General features: G+C 40.8%; 1 protein-coding gene across 3 annotated transcripts; it reads left to right on the top strand.

The window, feature by feature from the left end:
- Nucleotides 1-3,767: 3,767 nt before the first annotated feature.
- LOC117547200 (histidine N-acetyltransferase-like) lies at nt 3,768-20,755 on the top strand. Of its 3 annotated transcripts, none has more exons than XM_034217771.1 (6): nt 3,768-4,017; nt 4,829-4,912; nt 15,290-15,515; nt 17,199-17,423; nt 17,559-17,896; nt 19,679-20,755. In XM_034217771.1, exons 3-6 carry the CDS (start codon nt 15,324-15,326, stop codon nt 19,908-19,910), a joined length of 987 nt encoding a protein of 328 aa, XP_034073662.1. In that variant the 5' UTR covers nt 3,768-4,017; nt 4,829-4,912; nt 15,290-15,323; the 3' UTR covers nt 19,911-20,755. The 3 variants fall into 3 exon arrangements, with proteins under 3 accessions (XP_034073662.1, XP_034073664.1, XP_034073663.1); XM_034217773.1 differs by having other exon boundaries at nt 3,770-4,017; nt 19,682-20,755; XM_034217772.1 differs by lacking the exons at nt 3,768-4,017; nt 4,829-4,912 and adding an exon at nt 6,631-6,752.
- Nucleotides 20,756-21,055: the final 300 nt, after the last annotated feature.

Consider the following 21,055-nt stretch of genomic DNA (forward strand, 5'->3'; position numbering starts at 1 on the left):
TTAACTATATTCAGTGGCGGTTCTAGACCAATTTGACTGGGGGGGGGGGGGGGGGGGAGCACTGGGGGGCCAGTTATTTTCTGAGGGGGGCACAATAAATGCAGGACGAAAAAGAGAACAAGACAGTTTGAAGTAATTGCGCATAAGAAAACAATGCAATACAGTTATTGGTATTTGTTTCAGTACACTTATTTATTGCAGATAGATCTTATAGTTATTACTGTTAGCTTCAGCTTAAGTTATAGTGCAATGTTTGCACTAACGCCATATTTATATAAAAATAAAGGCAATGAACAGTTACATCTCTACTTTACATAAGGGTGTCTGCACAATCTCACATTACAGCAACAAAATCCTGCGGTTTTTGGCAACAACAAAAAAAGTTCATTGTTAGGGCCACAGGGGGGTCAGAGGTCAGTGTTAGGGGGGCACTGGCCCTGCCCCTGAATTATCACTATAGGTATTCATTCCATCCAAATACAACTGTTGTGAAAAAATAAATAAAATAAAAAAATAAAACATAGGCCTACTCTGTTATCCTCTTAGCCCCACGGACCCGAAATCGCGTCATTTGCAGGAAACAACGTCTAAGGAACCTTAATATTTAATAAACTATGAATATTTGATATCTATATAACGGGAAAAAACTCATTTAACTGATCTTTTTCATTTATTTTTTCAAAAAAAACACACAATGCTAACAGTGAGCCTCTGAATTAGCCCCGAGCGAAAAATGCTAACCTATTACTGCACCGAAAATCACTCCTAGTTCCCTTATTACTTATCCTAGCTGCACATCCAACACATCGTTTATGATCGCAAGGAGACACAGAATCTAACGGTGCCCACCTCAACACTGAAAGATACAAACTCGCGAGGTTATCAACAAAAACGTACATCAAAACAAGTGCTAAGTACTAAGTACTAACATGCGCTAGGCTAACAATGACTTACCTTCCTCGTTGTCTGGTCTAAACTGCTCTTCAATGGCATTAGAACGATAAAAACGATGATGTAGTTAATCCATAGGTTAATATCCAATGGGGCTGTGTCCCCTTTGAAATGTTCTGATAATCTATAAGCAATAAAACTGCAATTCCGTTATCTGCTGTCCGCTCTGTGCTCCGTGCGCTCTGGGTCCTGCTGCATTTCCTGCTTCGTTACGTTGTAAACAATAAATGAAGTCGGCTGCGTAATGTTGTTACGCTGGCTGGCATTCTTTATACTTTACGCAGGACCATATCTCTGGAACCCATTGGTCGATTCGTGTGATTTACACCTTTTTCTTAACCATTACATCCAATAGAATCGATGGGCAGTTCCCAAATCCACGTAAACATTACCATAGCGGACGTAATAGAGAAGCAAACGAAGCATATCTGAAAGTGCAAGCCTGGACGGCAAAACTTTATACTGTAGTGCCAGGAAATGGGAGTCGGAGGCGGTGTATTAAGAACAGAGTTCCAATCTTTATTAGCCCTTACTCAGTGTTTGAATTGGAGCATAGTCTCCTGGTGAAATTGTTACGTAAATTTGTGTGTCATCTGCATAGCTATGGTAACTTATTTTGTTGTTCTTCATTATCTGAGCCAGTGGTAGCATGTAGATCTTAAAGAGAAGAGTCCCCAAGATGGAGCCTTGAGGAACCCCACATGTCATATTTGTCAACTCAGATGTGTATTTACCTATAGAAACAAAGTTGTTTCTGTCCTTTAAGTAGGATTCAAACCAATTTAGAACTGTTTCCGAAAGTCCCACCCAGTTTTCCAGTCGGTCTAGTAATATGCTGTGGTCAACAGTGTCAAACGCAGCACTGAGATCTAATAATACTAACACTGAATTTCTGCCACTGTCTGTGTTTAAGTGGATGTCATTAAAGACCTACCTTTAGTCATGCAGGTAGGAACAAACAACATTCACTGCGTATTACTTATTGTAAGTCGCTTTGGATAAAAGCGTCAGCTAAATGTAATGTAATGTAATGTAATGCAGTATCGATAAGACTAATGGTACCGTAGAAAACCTTAACGATACCCATCCCTAGATATTACACAAGTAAAGTGTTAAGAGAGTGAAATGTTGCTTTACGAATTTCAACACTTGATGCTGTCACATTGATTCAGATTTCAGATTCCTGTATTTTTACTGAATTAGTTTAAAGAGAGAAAACCTTTTGACTAAAAGTTGACTAAAATGTAATTTTTCATCAACTAACAGTTGACTAAAACGTTTTGAGTTTTCGTCGACTAAAACTAGACTAAAACTATGATAGAAATGACTAAAATGTGACTAAAACTAATAACCATTTTCGTCTAAAGACTAAGACTAAATCAAAAACAGCTGCCAAAATTAACACTGCGACTTGCTGTTGTTGCCCATATAAGCTGTGGACAGCCGGCAGTCAGGGCGCTGAATCGATGTCAGACGCCACGCATGTTAACTTGGTCATTGTGTGTAGTCATTTGTTTGTCATTAGACTGGGCCAACACTTTTACTTTGACCGACCCTGCTCCGAGAGCTTTATGCTAATAGGCGCTTTCACACCGGAGTACTTTTCCCAGGAATAGTTCCGATAGTTTCTGGGATTTTGCGTTCACACCAAAAATATCTGGAACTAAAATGTTTTTTTTCGGGAACCTTTTCACCCCTTTTCAGTCCCTGCTAAAGAGATGGTACTTTCCTGGGGAGGGAAAAGGTTCACATTTCTGATTGGCTGGGCGAATTGCAAACCACGCCCCGTAAAACTACAAAAAGTTTTGTGAAGCCGCCATTTTATTTGCTCACATTAGCATTATTAGCATTAGCCCAGCGCACCAACGCAGAGAGACTAACTTATGGCAACACAAAAGAAAACATGGGAGCGGTGGAGATGAGGAGGTGTCGGCGTTCTGGCGATTTACTCGGAAGGCTTCAGTAGAAGCTGCTGGGAGTCCCAGCAGCTTCTACTGAAGCCTTCCCCAACTCCGGGGACTTCCAGCCGGGGACTTCGGGTGGCAGTATACGCCGTGAAGTAGTTTGCGGCCTGCCAGTAAACCCAAAGCAGCAGAAGAAGAAGTGACGTCAGCGGCTTCATTTGCCTAATCCTCCCTCAAACTATGAATGTGTCATACCCACTTGAGAATTGAAGAATTCAGTTTGTTTGTCTCCAATTTAAACAGCATATTTATTTTCTAAATACATTGATTTAACCAGATCATACATGTTGCCCCCTATACCACAATGTAGAAGTCTATAACAGAGCCCTTCGTGCTTCTTGAAATCAATGAAACAAGTGAATATCTTCCCAAGAGCCCCCCACATGTACACCACATTTTTTGTTTGGTGTACATGTTTGTTAATTAAAGTGTGAAGGGCATATACATGGTAGGTGGTGCGGTGTTTTGGAAGGAAGCCAATTAGATTTGGTCTGTCTGTCTGTCTGTCTGTCTGTCTGTCTGTCTGTCTGTCTGTCTGTCTGTCTGTCTGTCTGTCTCTCTCTCTGTCTCTCTCTCTGTCTCTCTCTCTCTCTCTCTCTCTCTCTCTCTCTCACCTCTCTCTCTCTCTCACCTGTCTGTCTCTCACCTCTCTCTCTCTCTCTCTCTCTCTCTCTCTCTCTCTCTCTCTCTCTCTCTCTCTCTCTCTCTCTCTCTCTCTCTCTCTCTCTCTGATGAGTCAGGTTATGATGGTTGTAGCGGTAAATGTTAACTTCTACCCCGAAGAACCTGTGATCAGCGGATACTAAGAACCCCTCGCATTTATTAAAAAATCGGTTCAGAGTTGTTTACTGACTTTCCTGCGTGGCTGATTTTGGCTTGGATTGACAGTGGTTGCATATTCTTCATACAGTCACACCCATACCCGTCACAGGTGTGATCCGGTCCGTCTTCTTGTTGTGTTCAGTACTTTAATGCCACGCCTTCAGATAAAGGTTAACAGTTTATCAAAGACAGCATTTGTGCTACTGAGTCTCCTGCTCCGTGTCTCTCTGAAGGAGAATCAACGATCTCAGGTTTTTCTCAACTAACAGCAGAATCTCTGGTGAGTTTCCTACAAACCTCAAACACACTGAATACTTCTGTTAGAACCAGGATCTGATCTAAAGAGATCTCAACGTAGGACTACTCTTTAAGGAAAACCAGAACTAGGATCTCGTCTAACATCATTTAGTGCATTTCATTTTTCTTTGTACTTGTGTATTGTATGTTTTTGATTGGATATTGGTACTGGTACATGTTCTGTATTCTTTACCTGCTTGGGGACTACGGACGTACATTGGCATTTTATACAGATATCATACTTCTTTCTGAAATCTTCCAGTTGGCCGTTAACATTTTACTTTTGGTGATATTACTTTGATATGATGTCAACAATACTTTTGATAACTCTCCTTATTTACAGTGGTGCAGGGTTTCTGATCAACGTCGTAGAACAAATGTAAAACAAGGAAGTGCCAAAATGCTGAATCATTTGCTGGTTTTAGAACTCATTCCTGCGCCACCTTTTGGCATATTTGATATTAAAGAAGACGTTGACCTTGTTCTTATATAAAGTAACCAAAACTTAGACTGTGAGGAGGATCAGAGAACTTGTACTTTGCTTTGGTGGAAAAAGTATTCAGAGTCTTTGCTTCAGTAAACGTACCAATTAATGTCAAAGACTCCTTTACAAGTAAATGCATTTAAAACCACACTTACTCTCACTATTAAAGTATCAAAAATAAGGGGACTAATTTTCCAGGAAAATGTATTTCATATGTGCTATATTATAATATATGACATTATTGATTGTTAATATTGTTGTAACAGTTAGCATTTTACTTCAGTTACTTATTGCATGTTGTAATCGACAGATGACACACACTGCTCCTCTTTGTGCAGTAAAGCCTGTTCCCTTCCTTCCTGCTCTCAAACGCAGCCAGCTGCTCCCTCTCAAGGTATGTGATGGTTCCCTCCCTTTTATATCTTCAGGTATGAACAACAACACGCTGGTAACTGCAGAGGCTGCTTCCTCCTTCAGTGCATTAAGTGAAGCAGAGCGAGGAGACTTGCTGTCTGTCAGATTACTTTACTCTACCAAAGATGGACGACTTGCTGTTGTTGCCCATATAAGCTGTGGACAGCCGGCAGTCAGGGCGCTGAATCGATGTCAGACGCCACACATGTTAACCTGGTCATTGTGTGTAGTCATTTGTTTGTCATTAGACTGGGCCAACACTTTTACTTTGACCGACCCTGCTCAGAGAGCTTTATGCTAATAGGCGCTTTCACACCGGAGTACTTTTCCCAGGAATAGTTCCGATAGTTCCTGGGATTTTGCGTTCACACCAAAAATATCTGGAACTAGAACTTTTCGGGAACCTTTTCACCCCTTTTCAGTCCCTGCTAGAGAGCAGGGACTTTCCTGGAGAGAAAAAGGTTCCAATTTCTGATTGGCTGGGCAATTTGCAAACCACGCCCCGTAAGTGAAGCAGAGCAGAACTTTATGAGGGGCCGTACAGGCCGTAACTAATACTGGTCCTCTCACACACATACATTCTCCTTTTACATATATTTACACTCTCATATACATATATATTTACACTCACACATTCATACATTTTGTTCTCATATTATCTTATTTCAATGCACACATTCATGCATTGTCACTCACATATGTATACATGTTGCTCTCGTGTACATTCATTCAATGTTTACATTTAATATTATAAATAATATATGCATGTCTGAAGACAATATATGTATGCAAGAGAAGAAACGGAAGGAGTATGGTTGAAACGGAAGGCAGGTCATTATCGCGCTGTGATTGGCTCAGAAGGTCGAGAGGGGCGGGCTCATGTTCAGAACTTCGGATTCAAATCAACATGATGGAGGGAGATGAAATCCGTGTATCTTCGGACCATTTGTTTTTCTTTATTCAACAAGTAAACGGAAGAGTGTCTGCGAAGTGCTTTTGTTTGTTACCTTACTAAATGGTCAAATGTGTGGGGGAAACTTCTGTGTAGCAATGCAGCGGGAGTCACCGACTCATGAAGGAGACACGGGAAGAGCAGGAGCTTTGATGTCAAACACTGGTGGTTTATTTAGGAGCTTCGGCCGGAGAATTCACATCACAAGTCACAGCAGCCACGATCTGACTGCACGGTAGAGTTGTCATGTCAACTCTGGAGCGCCTCTCTCTCGTCAGCCCATTTAACTGGTTTCACAGAGAGTCATCAACATATTTGAGAAGATAGCCTAAACAGTTGGGAACACTGAGTTACTTGCGTCTGACACTTATGGCCTCGGAGATTTCACACCTTGGAGTCCACAAACACAGAGAAGGAAGTGTCCCAGTGTACCCACAACAATAAACCATCTGTGACCTAGGGTTGCCCGGTCATCGAATGGGAACAACAACATCATGGCTGAAGCAGCCTATCTCCTTAAAAGAGATAGCAGACGTCAGGGTTGGCCATGCACGTCATATCTAGGAGTCTAGGACAATTATTTCCCTAACAAAATGGTCATTGGAGCGAGGGGGGGGGGGGCGAAACTCACGGATGTGATTTCAAAACAAAGCACTAGTTTGCTTGGAACTGTGATAAATAATCAAGGGGATTATTATTATTCTTATCTTTATGTAGTTTGTTGAGTGGCCTCTCAGTTCAACTATGCATTTGTATAGCTCACCTACGATCTTTCTGGATCATTTGTGCTACTGAGTCTCCTGCTCCGTGTCTCTCTGAAGGAGAATCAACGATCTCAGGTTTTTCTCAACAAACAGCAGAATCTCTGGTGAGTTTCCTACAAACCTCAAACACACTGAATACTTCTGTTAGAACCAGGATCTGATCTAAAGAGATCTCAAGGTAGGACTAATCTTTGAGGAAAACCAGAACTAGGATCTCGTCTAACATCATTTAGTGCATTTCATTTTTCTTTGTACTTGTGTATTGTATGTTTTTGATTGGATATTGGTACTGGTATATGTTCTGTATTCTTTACCTGCTTGGGGACTACGGACGTACATTGGCATTTTATACAGATATCATACTTCTTTCTGAAATCTTCCAGTTGGCCGTTAACATTTTACTTTTGGTGATATTACTTTGATATGATGTCAACAATACTTTTGATAACTCTCCTTATTTACAGTGCTGCAGGGTTTCTGATCAACGTCGTAGAACAAATGTAAAACAAGGAAGTGCCAAAATGCTGAATCATTTGCTGGTTTTAGAACTCATTCCTGCGCCACCTTTTGGCATATTTGATATTAAAGAAGACGTTGACCTTGTTCTTATATAAAGTAACAGACACTTAGACTGTGAGGAGGATCAGAGAACTTGTACTTTACTTTGGTGGAAAAAGTATTCAGAGTCTTTGCTTCAGTAAACGTACCAATACGATTAATGTCAAAGACTCCTTTACAAGTAAATGCATTTAAAACCACACTTACTCTCACTATTAAAGTATTAAAAATAAGGGGACTAATTTTCCAGGAAAATGTATTTCATATGTGCTATATTATAATATATGACATTATTGATTGTTAATATTGTTGTAACAGTTAGCATTTTACGTCAGTTACTTATTGCTTAAAGGAGATAGCAGACGTCAGGGTTGGCCATGCACGTCATATCTAGGAGTCTAGGACAATTATTTCCCTAACAAAATGGTCATTGGAGCGAGGGGGGGGGGGGCGAAACTCACGGATGTGATTTCAAAACAAAGCACTAGTTTGCTTGGAACTGTGATAAATAATCAAGGGGATTATTATTATTCTTATCTTTATGTAATTTGTTGAGTGGCCTCTCAGTTCAACTATGCATTTGTATAGCTCACCTACGATCTTTCTGGATCATTTTGCATTATAAGCCCTAATAAACATTTGAGTGATGCCCGATACATTACCTGGCATGTATCCTTTGATGTTCTTATCAAAATAGTGTCGAATTTGGAGGTATCTATAGAAATCCTGCTGGGCAAGGCCATATCTTTCTGACATCGTTTTAAAATCTATAAATTCTTGATTATCAACCAACACACAAAGTGCTGTAATTCCTTGCCTCAACCATTGAATGAACCTTGTGTCATTAACAGCTGGTTTGAAATCTGGGTCGTGAGTCGGCCACATTAAGATTCGTATTTATTTTTGAATGTTGAGTTGTTTCATTTGCCGGACCAGATCTCCATAGAAAACCGAACCCAGCGACTCGGGATTTCATATTGTTTAGCAGCTAGTGGGCATCCTAGCAAACTCTGTAAGGGCCTGTCTAGCATTGACAGCTCCATGTGTTTCCATTCCAAAAGATATTCTTTATTACACCAGAGCATCAGTGGGCTTATCTGTGCCGCTTTAAGGTTGGGAAGCCCATCCCTTCGCTTTGCTTTGGCAGCTGTAGAGTTTTGTATCTCACCCGAGGGGGTTTGCTGTTCCATATTAATCGTGATATCACTTTGTCCCATTCTCTAAATGTAGTATCCGGAATATGAATGGGTAATGACATAAACAAGTAAAGAAGTCTGGGTAATATATTAGTTTTTACTGACATCATTGTGTTTCCAAGATCCAGGGGCAAAGAGGCCCAGCTATCTAGATCGTCTTTTATCTGTGAATCTCTATGTTTATACACTGAACACAAATATAAACGCAACACTTTTGTTTTTACTCCCATGTTTCATGAGATGAACTCAAAGATCTAAAACATTTCTATAAACACAAAATAACCATTTCTCTCAAATATTGTTCACAAATCTGAAAAGATCTGTGATAGTGAGCACTTCTCCTTTGCCGAGATAATCCATCCCACCTCACAGGTGTGGCATATCAAGATGCTGATTAGACAGCATGATTATTGCCCTCCAACTCACATGTAATCTTTTTAGGAAGAGGGTCCCTATTTTTATGAACTGTATTTTCAGTTTGCTGTTTCCGCAACCTCCAGGCTATCAACTTAGAGGCCTTGGAGCCTGCCTCATCATATCTCAGTTTCGTAAATCTTAGCTTTTTCTCCACCTCATCACAAAATATCTCATCAATTTCTTGTTGAATTGGTCTCATTTGAGAGAGTAACTCTGGATCAGAGAGCTGTGTTTGCAAGTCTAGGAGTCTCTGGGTTTCATCTTTCTAGCAAAAGCCGTTTCTGATAAAATCCCCCCGCAAAGCTGCTTTTGCTGCATCCCACAGTATCACTGGGCTAACATTTCCAACGTCATTATCAGTGATGTATATTTGTAACTTGTTCTTTAATCTTTCCAGGATTCCAGTGTTATTTAGTACACTTATATTTAATCTCCACATTGTTCTCCTAGTTCTACCATCTAAATGTAGTTTTAAGTGAACAGTGGAATGATCTGACAAGTCTCTCTGACTTATTCCACATTATTTTACCCTGTGCCTCTCAGAACTGTGCATGAATAAATAATCAATCCTTGAATAGACATCATGACGGTTTGAGTAGAACGTGAACTGTCTATCCTGATTATGAAAGTCTCTCCAAACATCTATCAAGATGATCACAGATTGAAATGCAATTAAATCAAATACTTTTTTATAGAACGCCCCGTTGCTACCCGGAGGTGCATACACATTAAGCAGAGTCACCTCTTTATTATCTAGTCTACCTTTAACCATAATGAACCTCCCCTCCTTGTCTTTTGTCTCTGACAGAAGTTCAAAGTGAACCGAATTTGGCATCATAATAGCCACTCCCCTCTTATGTCCTGTTTTTAAAGATGAATAATAAGTATGTCTAAAACCCATTTTCTTAATTTGTTCATGTTCTTGATCCGTTAAGTGAGTTTCTTGCCAGAATAGAATATGGGCCTTTTCCTTTTTTGCCTTTGAAATAACTGTACACCTCTTAATGGGGCTGGACAAGCCATTAACATTCAGGCTGATAACCTTGAGTTCTTTGTCATACATGTGTAAACCAGAGTTCCCTTAGACACTCACTCGTGATCCCCCAAAACAACAAACAACAACTATAAACAGTAAGCATTGAACAGCCATAACAGTAAAAATAAAAAAGGGCTTCCATCAATGAGGCCTTCTCTTGACCTCTTGAGTAGGGGGATGTTCCTAACTCTAGGTGGCGGGGCCCCCTCGGGAAATGTCTGTGGGTGGCGGTCATTATAACTCAACAAGACTGACTACCTTAATCCAAAATTAAATAAATAAAAAAACCTTTGGCCCAGATAATCAGGGGATGCTCTCTGTGCAGCCTTATCTTGGTTCAGTTTGGGTAGGTGAGAAATACATGAAAAAGTGAAATCCACTAATGGCGCGTTTCCACTGCAGGCCTCGCTCGGCCTCGCTCGGTTTGGTTTAGCCCGGCTCACTTTAATGCTGCGTTTCCATTACAGTTTAGGAACTGGGGTAGTTACCATAGTAACGCAGTGTAGGCGGGGCGATCAGCTTTTTGGCGGGCGGAGCGACGCTGCATACAACTGCCGTGATGTCATCTTCAATGCGACACAACTCACAAAACACACAACAACAATGGAGGATGTGGAAGCCATCGTGTCCTTGCTTCTTGGTATGTGGTTTTTTATCACAGCAAGAAGGAAAACTTTGTTTCGGAAAAGGCTGCTTATAGCAAGACGTAATACAGAAGAAGCTGAGGGGAGACTTATGGCAATCGTACAACGCGGCAGAGACTACTCCAGGACGACTCAACGACAACGCTACTCGGTAAGCTAACGTTCGCTAACTAGCAATGTGTTTCACGCTCACTATACGACCAAAGTGTTTCACGCTCATTATATGACAAAAGTGTTTCAAGTATTTAATTAATTGTAGCTACCACTTTTACGTATTAAAATATGTATGCTTTTGTTTGTGTATTTCAGAAGTTAGGTTGCCACCGCAGACCATGTGTTTGGATGCTTGACCGAGCAACCGAGTGGTGGGGTGTGATTGTTCCATCTTTCACACACACTCAGTGGGTGTACAAAAATGCTGCAAGCGTCCCTTAATATATGCGACACTAGGGATTAAGTCGCGCGAGAATTGTGACGATTCTCTCTGACCAATCAGCAGTCGTCACTAGTTTAGCATATTCCGCCCGGTTGTTGGCCCCGCTTGTTGGCCTCGATAGAACCACGATTTAGTCGGGCCAGAAAAAGGGTGAAAAAGTAGCCTCGGGCCAAAACTAGGCCAAGTGGAAACGCAACCAAAAACGGGCCCCGCACGGCTCGGCGCGCTTAAAGCGAGCTACCCGCTGCAGTGGAAACGCGCCATTAGAAATGTTCAGCCTACCGTCACCGTCCTGTTTCCGATGGAGAAGATGCAAAGCGATTGAATGTTACAATGAGGTGAATTAACAGTCCTTAGCATCCGTTTCAGGCGGTCGTTGAAATCCACGGAGCTTGTCCCGGGCCCGAGAGCCGGGCTCTCTGTCTCTGCGCCGTGTGTTTTTCGCCCTTTCCCAGCCGGAGCTCAGCCGCCTCACTCCTCTCGGTCTGCCTTCAGGTGTCGGTGGAATCCGGAATCCCTTTGCTCGTAAATCCTCGGCGGCCTGGTCCGCACTCTCATATGTGACTGTCCCCGAGTCCAAAAAACGACGCCATTTCTCCTAGCTTAGCCTTAGCCTCGTGGCCGCAGCTTGCATCTTCCACGTCCGTGTCCTTCTCGTTGCTTCTCAACCTGTTAAGCCCCCATTCAAAATCACAACATCTGTAAGAAACTGCGTCTGAGGGCTTCTTAACATTTAAAAACCTATTAATGTGTCATACCCACTTAACGGGAAGAAACTCAGCTATCAGACAATATTAACCATTTTTAGCAAAACAAAACATAAGGGTAATAACAAAGGCTCTGAATTAGCCCTGAGCGAAAAAATGCTAACACACTTAGCACAGAGCTCACATTAAAATACCCTTATTACTTATCGTATCTGCACAAATAAGGTATCGATTAGCAAACTGAGTTTCCACAGATTATACAGGTATTAGTATCATTACTGACCGATCCGAACTCGTGACATGAGAAGCTAGCAAATACATCACAACACGTACCATTAGGTAGCCAACACGGCAATGTGTCTTACCTTTGTTGTTTTCTGATCAAAAGTGGTCTTCAATGGCATTAAAATTATAAAAACGCTACTGAATGTTAATCCAATGTGTCTGTGTCACTTTGACATTTCTGATAATCCATCAGCAATAAACCATCGTCATCGTCAGTGTCTGCCCCGCCCCTGATTGTTTCCACCTGTGCCCACTTACCTCATGTACATATTGTCCTGTCTCCCCTTGTTAGTTGTCGGTTCGTCTTGTTCGTTGTCCCAAGAAGCCAGATCCAAGCCATCGCTTAAGAGATTCAGTGTTGTGCCTTTTTCCCTCCATGTGAGCGCTTTACTTTAGTCATTTTGTTATTTCCTCTAAAAGAGTGATTTTGTTTTTTGCAAGTAAAGATTATTTGTTCTTCAAACCTTTTTTGTCTCTGGGTTGTGCATTTGAGTCCTAAACTATTGAGTCAAGGTTCCTAACACCTATATAATGTAATAAGTGAACAAATAAATGTGTATAGATGTTGTCTGTCTGTGTTTTACCACTGCTATTACTCTGCTTTCACAGGCTGCTTACAGTATGTTTCATTTACACTGTACAAGGCATAACACATACACCTTTGTGCCGGGAGTTACTAATGTGATTATTCTTTCCATTATATCTATTTAAAGTGGCAGAAACATTATTGAATGTGTTTATAATTAAGAACTAACAGCTTAGTTTGGTGTGGATTTGACACAAACACCTGTTATCCAAGCAGACACATTTTGAAGAAGCTTGTTTAGCCTCATCCAGGATTTTCCACTTGGGTTGGGACAACTCTTGGGCTTTCCCAATTCTTACCTGTTAAACCCCAAGGTTTTTTTTCCACGACACTGTGTCTCAGGCAGGGACGTGCACAGACCTTTGGAGGGGCTATTGCTCTAAACTGGAAAAAGGGCCTCCCCCCCTTGTTTTTAATGTAAAAGGTTCATGATATAAAATGGGGTGGCTGTGGCTGAGTGGGTAGTGTGCTGGACTTCGAATCTGGGGATAGGAAGTTCAAGTCTGCTGCAGGTCTCCCTTGAAAAAGAGATCGTTGATCTCAATGGGATTTTCACCTGGTTAAATAAAGGCTACAATACAATACAAAAGTCCCACTGCAGTCAGCATGTCGTTGTGTCCCTGAGACACTTCACCCCAAATTGCTCCTGTGGAGATTGTCCACAGTACTGAATGTATGTAAGTCACCTTGGATAAAAGTGTCTAACAAATGACATGTAATGTAATGTAATAAAAGCACAACACTGTCATTGCAAGTGACACTCAGTTGACTTTCATGTCCAACTGCTAAATTCATTATTCAGGCAAATTTTTTGCGGTCCACATCTCATTAAAATATCTAATGTTAGTAACTATTAAAGAAAAATGGGGACAATTCTGTTTTAATGTAGTTTGACCATTGTAACTGCTCGGCAGACATGGCTGCTGAAAAAATAGGGCTTCTAACTAATTAGGCCTACCGTAAATAAAATCACAAATTCATTAAACCAGTTCAATACGCATCATTCTTATAATTCTATATGAACGGTAAGGTATTTCATTACTTATTTATTTAGAATTCCATAACTTAATAACAGAGATGGTCAAACTAAAGTAGAGGCATGGCAGAAATCCTACAATGAAGCGGGACAGTGAAGTGTTCTCTGAGAGAGGGCAATCAAGAAAAGAGAGTGAGCGGCCCCGTTGAGGGAGTTCACGGAGTAGAGTGAAAGACACAGAAAGACAGAAACACAATAACAAGTATATTTAGGTGTTTTTTTTGTAAATAACCAACGGTGTCAAGAGGAAGTAAAGTCCCCTATACTCTAACGCCATTTGGTGTGATCACCATAGCCATATGAGGCCGGACTCGCAGGGCTTGCCTTTGCTTCCAGCTGTCAGATTGTAAACAAAGTCACGTGACTTGAGGCAGATGAAAGCGCCGACAAGTTGTGTTTTTATCGCAGTGAGACGCTATAATACTAATTGTGGGCTTATCATGTTGATTCGGTCACAAAAGAAAACAAAAAAAACTCTCGCTCTCTCCAGAGGGACAGGTCGGACAAAAATGGCAAACGGGCTGTTGCCCGGGCAACATTAGCCCGTACCTGTGCACATCACTGGTCTCAGGGGATCTTAATATTTAAGAACCTATTAATGTGTTATACCAGATTAACGGAAATAATCTCAGCTAACTGACGATACAAACCATTTTTACCAAAACAAAACACAAGTCTCATAAGAAGCATCTAAATGACCCCTTAGCGAAAAATGCTAACGGACATTGGCACAGAACTCAAGATAAAGTACCCTTATTACTTATCGTAGCTGCACTTACAAGATATCCGATTAAAGCTGAGGTTCCACAGATTATTTAGATATATAGTACCATCACTGAGTGATCCGAACTCGCGACAGGGGAAGCAAACACAGACATCACAACACGTATCTTTACGGAGCTTCTAGGGAGATCGTCTCACCGTATCTGTCAATCTGATCAAAAGACGTGTTCAATGGCATTAAAACGAGAAAAAACGCGGCTGAATCGGTTAATCCATAGGTTTTTAACGTCTCTGTATAAAAAATGTATTTCATTTATAATCCATAATTCCATTTTTATGTAAAAATCGCAGAGCAAAAGTTAGCTGCTAATGGTAGCCACCAGAGTGGCTGCTGCTTCCGGTCTTGGCGATGCAGCAGTCTCACACACACACACACACATTACCAAATAAGGACTATGTGGGTGTTCCCCTCGATTCCATTGGCTCTGACTGTCAGAAAGAGATGTCACATGTCAAAATCCAGCAAGGGGGGCCAGAGATATGGAAAATCCACCCAAATGGCCCCAGAAGAGGGTTTTTTGTGCTAAATCTGTCTAAAAAGGTCAAATATAACTTGTTTTGCATCAATCTTGATACAGGGTGCTTATTATATGTTGTACTTTGGATACCTAAAGCTTTTAGTCTACTAACCCATCATCCAAGGTTAGTTTTCAATATAAGTACAACATATTTTTTGGACGGACACTATAATTTACAGTTTTTTACCATGTTCAATCTGACTTTTCTTTAAAATAAAAAACATCTATATTGATTCTGACTTTTCTACATCCAACTAACAGATTTATCATTACTTTGAGATAAAAGATTATTAATGTAACCCTTTTAGAAGGGAAGATATGGTCATTTGTTCTGGGAATGTCATTTTCGAGCCTGAAACCTGATAAACAGGCTCGGGGTTTAACAGGTTAAGAAAATAACTATCCATAATAACCTCTCCCCCACTTTGTATCTCATCAGTTATTTCAAGAGGAAGATTGTCACCAGCCTGACCATGCTCCAGCTCCCAGAGGCCCTGTCCCAGGCAGGCCTTCAGTTTTCTGGGGCCACTGAGGAGGACTTTGATGAGATCATGGGCATGAGCCAGGGTATACATGGAGGTCTCGACCACCTGCCCACGATATACATGGACTGGCTGCAGGAGACCAACCGCACCGTCATATTGGCCCGCAAACAGGGAAAAGTAGTAAGTTCAATCAAAATATTTGATTATGAGTAATATAATAACTTATGGATGCATAAAAAGCTGAATTCTTGAATTATAGAAGTCGGGAAATAGTTTTCTTATCCAAGACATTTCTCTGTGCAAAAGTAAGAGTTTCATGACTTAAAATTAAAAAGTAAAAAATTAAATTTGTCATAATTAAGTCCATTCCTCGTTGGTTTCATTTCTCAGCAACTGCGTTTAATAAGCAGAAACCTACTGGGAATTTTCCATTCTCCAACTATCCAAAAACACAGAATTCAAATGAAACAATTGTGAATTACTGGGAGTCACCTTTGTCCTACTTTTTTTTACTAACTGCCATTCTAACAGGTCCCAGACCAGTCTCTCTAAAGTAGAGCCCACCAATGTGATTAACCTTAACATTCAAATTTGCATTCAACAAATCAGTTAATTTTTGCTCATTTCCGCATTCGTATACTTCAACTAGTCCTACATGAATTCGGAGGACCTTTCCTCACAACTGGCAGGGTACTAACTTTCAACAAACATCAATTAATTCCGCTCATTCAACAAAGAAATTCACTCCGCATTCAACAAAGAAATTTGAGAGATATTTATCAAGTTTGTGTAAAAAGGTCATGACCTCTAGTGTGCAGGACTGAAAAATATTATTCTCGGCTATGGCACAAACACCTTTTTGGGGCCTCAGTCTATTTCTCTTTAAGTCAGGAGCCCCCCTCCCTGGGTACTGCTGTGAGGCGAGAGGGAAGAAACTGTCTCTCCTCTCTTATCAGTGACACCCATAAACCATAATAGGCCTTACACACTCAACTTAACAAACCGCTTGTTTTTTGTTTATACTCTAAATATAGAAAACCATAAAATATGAAACATTTTCATTGTGGGTTATACAAGAATATATTTGATTATATTTGATTATAATTAACTTTCGTTTTAAGTATTCAACCTAATATGGAGATCTCAACAGTAGTAATTGGGGGTTACTTGGGTTAGGAACTGTTTATATAATTACTGAATTTTAAATCGTAATCTGCACTGATGCTGACATGTTGTATGGATACAAACTTTGGTGGAACTTTGAATTGGTAGTAGTTACTTTAAGTTACACTACACCAGCTTTGAGTATTTAGGAAGACTTCTTTCTGTGTTTACGTCTTATCCGACTCAATGACATTGAAAGTGTTTTAGATAACTTTCAGTGACAGAAGGCAAAGTATCCAAAGGGTTCTTCCCAACATACCCTGGGTCATCCCAAGGTATTTTCAGGGCAAATGGATAATCTCTTTAGCTATTCTGAGTTTTTGGGGTTCTCCTTCCAGTTGGACATTCCCAGAACACAGGGACAAAAGAAGGTTTCCAGAATAAGATAATAATAAGATGCCTGAAGGATCTCAACTGGCTCCTTCTAGCTCCAAAGATCAGTGGATCCAAGCTAAACTTCGTTAACTGTTTACAGATGTTCTGGTTCTGGTGGTACATTAATTAGTCTGCCGCCATTGCCACACAGAAATTGGCTCATGTTTCATGCTCTGATTAGCATGTTCTTGTTTCCCAAATCTCTTAGACATTTAAGATCATTCATCATTTGTCAGTTATGCTGCTCTAGACCAGCTTCAGAAATGGTTCTAAAAAGGACATGTCAATGATTTTCTTCGCATTTTTTCTTTTTCTACTCAACAGATTGCTCTGGAGTCAGTGTTTGTGATTGACGATGGGGAGACTATGCTGGTGCAAGCACTACGTGTCGCCCCTCAGGAAAGAGGTAAGGGTGTGGCTGGGGTTCTGCAGCGCTTTTGCTCTGATCTGGTCAAATCCAAGTTCCCTGATGTCAAAGTAACCCGCTTGACCCGTGAAGATCAGCTCGGACCCAAGGATTTCCAGAAATATCGCCTCATAACCAAGCAGGTACAAGCAACAAGCCTTTCTATGTATCGGCTTGTGCTTTATAAGCCTCCATTTAAGTCCGTTGGTTACACTATTGATGTAAATATGTACGATATAGTCCATGGTCAGCTCATGCATTGGCTTTCTTCTCTATAGGGTATTCTCCTGGTGCGCTTCAGGGCTGAAGAACTCAAGCTGCGTCTGTCCGATCTTGGTCTTGGAGATATTCAATCTTCTTTGTCCACCTCCTTCAAAACTCCTCCAGTGCGTCTCGACAATACAGCCGTCCGCCGGCTGTATCTGACCTCTGATCGGATGCTTGGGGTCCTTCCTAACGCCACCATCATTCAAGATTGGCAGCCATTCAAGCTTCTACCCAGTAACATGGCTATTCTACTGAAGAAGGACATCGACTGGATGGTCGATGATGTGGCCAACCCTACTGTGACCAGCCTCTGTACATTCCCTTTCAGGGTGCCCATTGGAGATGACTGGTAACTCTTCTTTCTTTCTTATTATAATAATTTCAATTCAGGGACAACTAGTGTGCAGAAAAATATTCAATAATAGTGTCTTACACTAATACCATTGGTGCCAGATTTGATACTTTGTTATATACATAGTGGTTTTAACACTCCTGTCATGTTCAGATCAAATTGGAATGATTACTTATTTTATCAATCATAAATATTATGTTTTATATTTGATTGCGTCAAGACCTTATGATATCCTCCACAGTCGGCATTTGAACATATAAAGTTGCTGATCACCACTTTCTTTGAATTTTGAGTGGTTTAGTTCACTTTGTAACAATGATGGTGTTCCAAGTCAAAAATGACCACCATAGGAAATGAATGGGTAACTCTAGAGCAGTGGTTCTGAAATGGGGGTACGCGGACTCCTAGGGGTACGTTGGAGTACTGCAGGGGGTACGTAAGATTTATTTTATGTTAATGAAACAAAACAACCTAATTAATGCATTTAAACAAACTGCTAATAGTAGATTAACTACTTTATTCAAAGGTTTACAGAAACTCTGGATAATAAAATGGGAAAAATAAACGGGGTGCTCTCTTTTCCTCTCCCTCTCCTGACAGCCCGTCAGTCTCGTGCAGCTCGCTGAACCTGTAATAAGTGACCCGACATTAAAGAATAAATATATGTATAACTAGTTTAGCTAGTTCCAGAGTAGATAAACTAGCTAAGTGTGTTAGGTCTAACTCTTAGTGTATTTTGCTCGGCTCAACGATCCGTCACAGCGGCGGAGCTGTGATCATGCAGAGCTGCGTGTTCTCCGTCAGCAGCAGCTGATCTGATCTCTCTCTCGCGTCCGGTTAGACTTCACTCGCGTTTATGTCCAAATCTATCAGATCTAGCTAGTTCTAGTTAATGATATGACTGCCTGCTTATCAAAGGACCTAAACAATAAGCAAAGTATAGCGCAGCATTATGCATATGTTTATATGAGGGGTCAAAATCCCATGCTCATAAAATGCTCATATTTTTTTTTCTCTTCATTCCCCACGCCCCAAAATAAATAAATATACCAATTTTAGGGAAAGTAACGAAGTTTGAGCAGTGTGGGTTTTATATTAACAGAGTTACACATATCTCAAAACACGAAGAGTAATAACTGCAGGTTGCCTCCCTGTCAGCATGACAAGGATCCTCAGTGAAGCTCAAGCCCATGTTTCACTACATTGTACAACTTATTAAAAAGATCAGTTCAATGCAACTAATGTCGTCTTAGTGTTATTGCATGATGTTAAAATTGGTTTGCCATGAATTTAGTGATGGATTGTAAACATTTGAAATGTAGCATTTAAGAGTTTCTGAGTTATAATGTTGTTGTTTTAATAAATCAGACACTGATGGTGCAGTGCTGTGCTGTACTTCTTTATATAGGCTTTTTTTCCTTAACAAATTGTTTTTGCGCTGATCAGGGGGTACTTGGCTGAAATGTTTTTTCAAAGGGGGTACATGATTGAAAAAAGTTTGAAAACCACTGCTCTAAAGTCTGTTCATCCATCAGATAGTACACACCCATTCATGTAAACCAGAAGTCTGAGACATTGTTTGCATCTTAACAGGGTGTTAAATAAAATGTGATGATTTCTAATGGTTTTTGTTTCAATGTAAGATAAGTTAAAATTACAGAACGGTCACATTTTAGTAAGGGGGGAGAAACAGACACGACAGGAGGGTTAAGATTTCCAGAAGTTATTGTAGAACAAGAAAGTATTGTCACTCAATTGACCAGTACACTTATTTTCAAGCAGGTATTACCTGAACATTGACATGTTCGGCAAGGAGCTGGATCCTGTCCGACAGCAGTTCCTGTGCCACCTGCAGCGCCACACTGCCACTCTGAAGGGTCACGTGATGTGCCAGGTGTTCCTGGACCCCCCACTCTGGAAGCCCATGGTGGAATTCTGCCTCAACATCTTGAACGTGGAGCTGGTGAAGGAGTACACCGAGCAATACGTGCTGGAGTCAGACGTCATCTAGCTACGGGAGGTGGATGGAGAGGAGTAGGAGACGTTGGAGCCAGAAAGGAATAAGGACAAGGGGCAAAACAACAAGGAGTGCACACAACTCAATTGGTGGTACAAATGGTACAAATGTTTGTCAGCAGCTTGAAAATCAAAACTGCTCCACCTGTTAAAAATCTGCTCAAAGATTGTTGTTCAACCCTGTCAGAGACTCTATGACCTATCATAACAACCTAGTGAGGCTGTCCAACAACATAATCTCTGACCCAAACCATGCTCTGAACAGTGAATATGAACTGCTACCATCTAATGGAGATACAGGGTCCCACCATTCAATAAGGTCAGACTGAAGCACTCCTTTGTGCATCAGTCAATCCTCTCAGTAAACACAGAGCTGATCCCAGATCAGATGCACGCTGAAGGCTCTCTTTCGTCTCACTGATTGTACTGTTATGTTAAATGTTTGTGTTTCATGTATTGTGTCTGGATATTTGTCTGTTGATGTTGGACATGGAGCTGCTATCTGACAAATAAAGTAATATCGTATCAATTACACAAAAACACAACCCTTTGTAATGAGGAGGTAGAAACCAGGCAAACAAAATGTAGGTTCTACAAAACAAAACAAGTTTTTGCTGGTAGCGCAGTTTCATTTAACCAGTTAAACCCCACGGGGGCAAAACGCAACATCTTGCAAGAAACAGCGTCTGAGGGCTTCTTAACATTTAATAAACTACAAACAGACATCAGACAATGTAGCATTACGGAGCAAACACAGGAGAAATTCTTACCTTAGCTGTTGTTCTGATCAAAAGTTGTGTTCAATGGCATTAAAACGATAAACACGCTGCTGAAGGTTAATCCAATGTGTCTGTGTCACTTTGAATGATTACTGATAATCCATCTTCATATTTATGTTAATAACCGAGATTTCATATTAGCTACGAGAGTGTACAGCTTCCGGTGTTGGGCATTCTGGCTACGCAGCACTCATTCACCAATGGGTAATGTTTAGATGGATTTAAGGAACTTCCTCTCGATTATATTGGCTATAACGGTTAGAAAGAGGTGTCAATCATCAACATCGACCAAGGGGGGGCCAGAGATATGGAAAATCCACCCAAATGACCCCAGAAGTGTTTTTGTTTTTTTCTAAATCTC

Source organism: Gymnodraco acuticeps, unplaced genomic scaffold, assembly GCF_902827175.1.
Source record: "Gymnodraco acuticeps unplaced genomic scaffold, fGymAcu1.1, whole genome shotgun sequence".
NCBI lineage: Eukaryota > Metazoa > Chordata > Actinopteri > Perciformes > Bathydraconidae > Gymnodraco > Gymnodraco acuticeps.

Coding starts and splice junctions, on each gene's coding strand:
- LOC117547200 (XM_034217771.1), top strand. CDS start 15,324: ATGCTCCAGCTCCCAGAGGCCCTGTCCCAGGCAGGCCTTCAGTTTTCT. Junction 17,424..17,558: donor ATCGCCTCATAACCAAGCAG/GTACAAGCAACA, acceptor TCTTCTCTATAG/GGTATTCTCCTGGTGCGCTT. Junction 17,897..19,678: donor GTGCCCATTGGAGATGACTG/GTAACTCTTCTT, acceptor CTTATTTTCAAG/CAGGTATTACCTGAACATTG.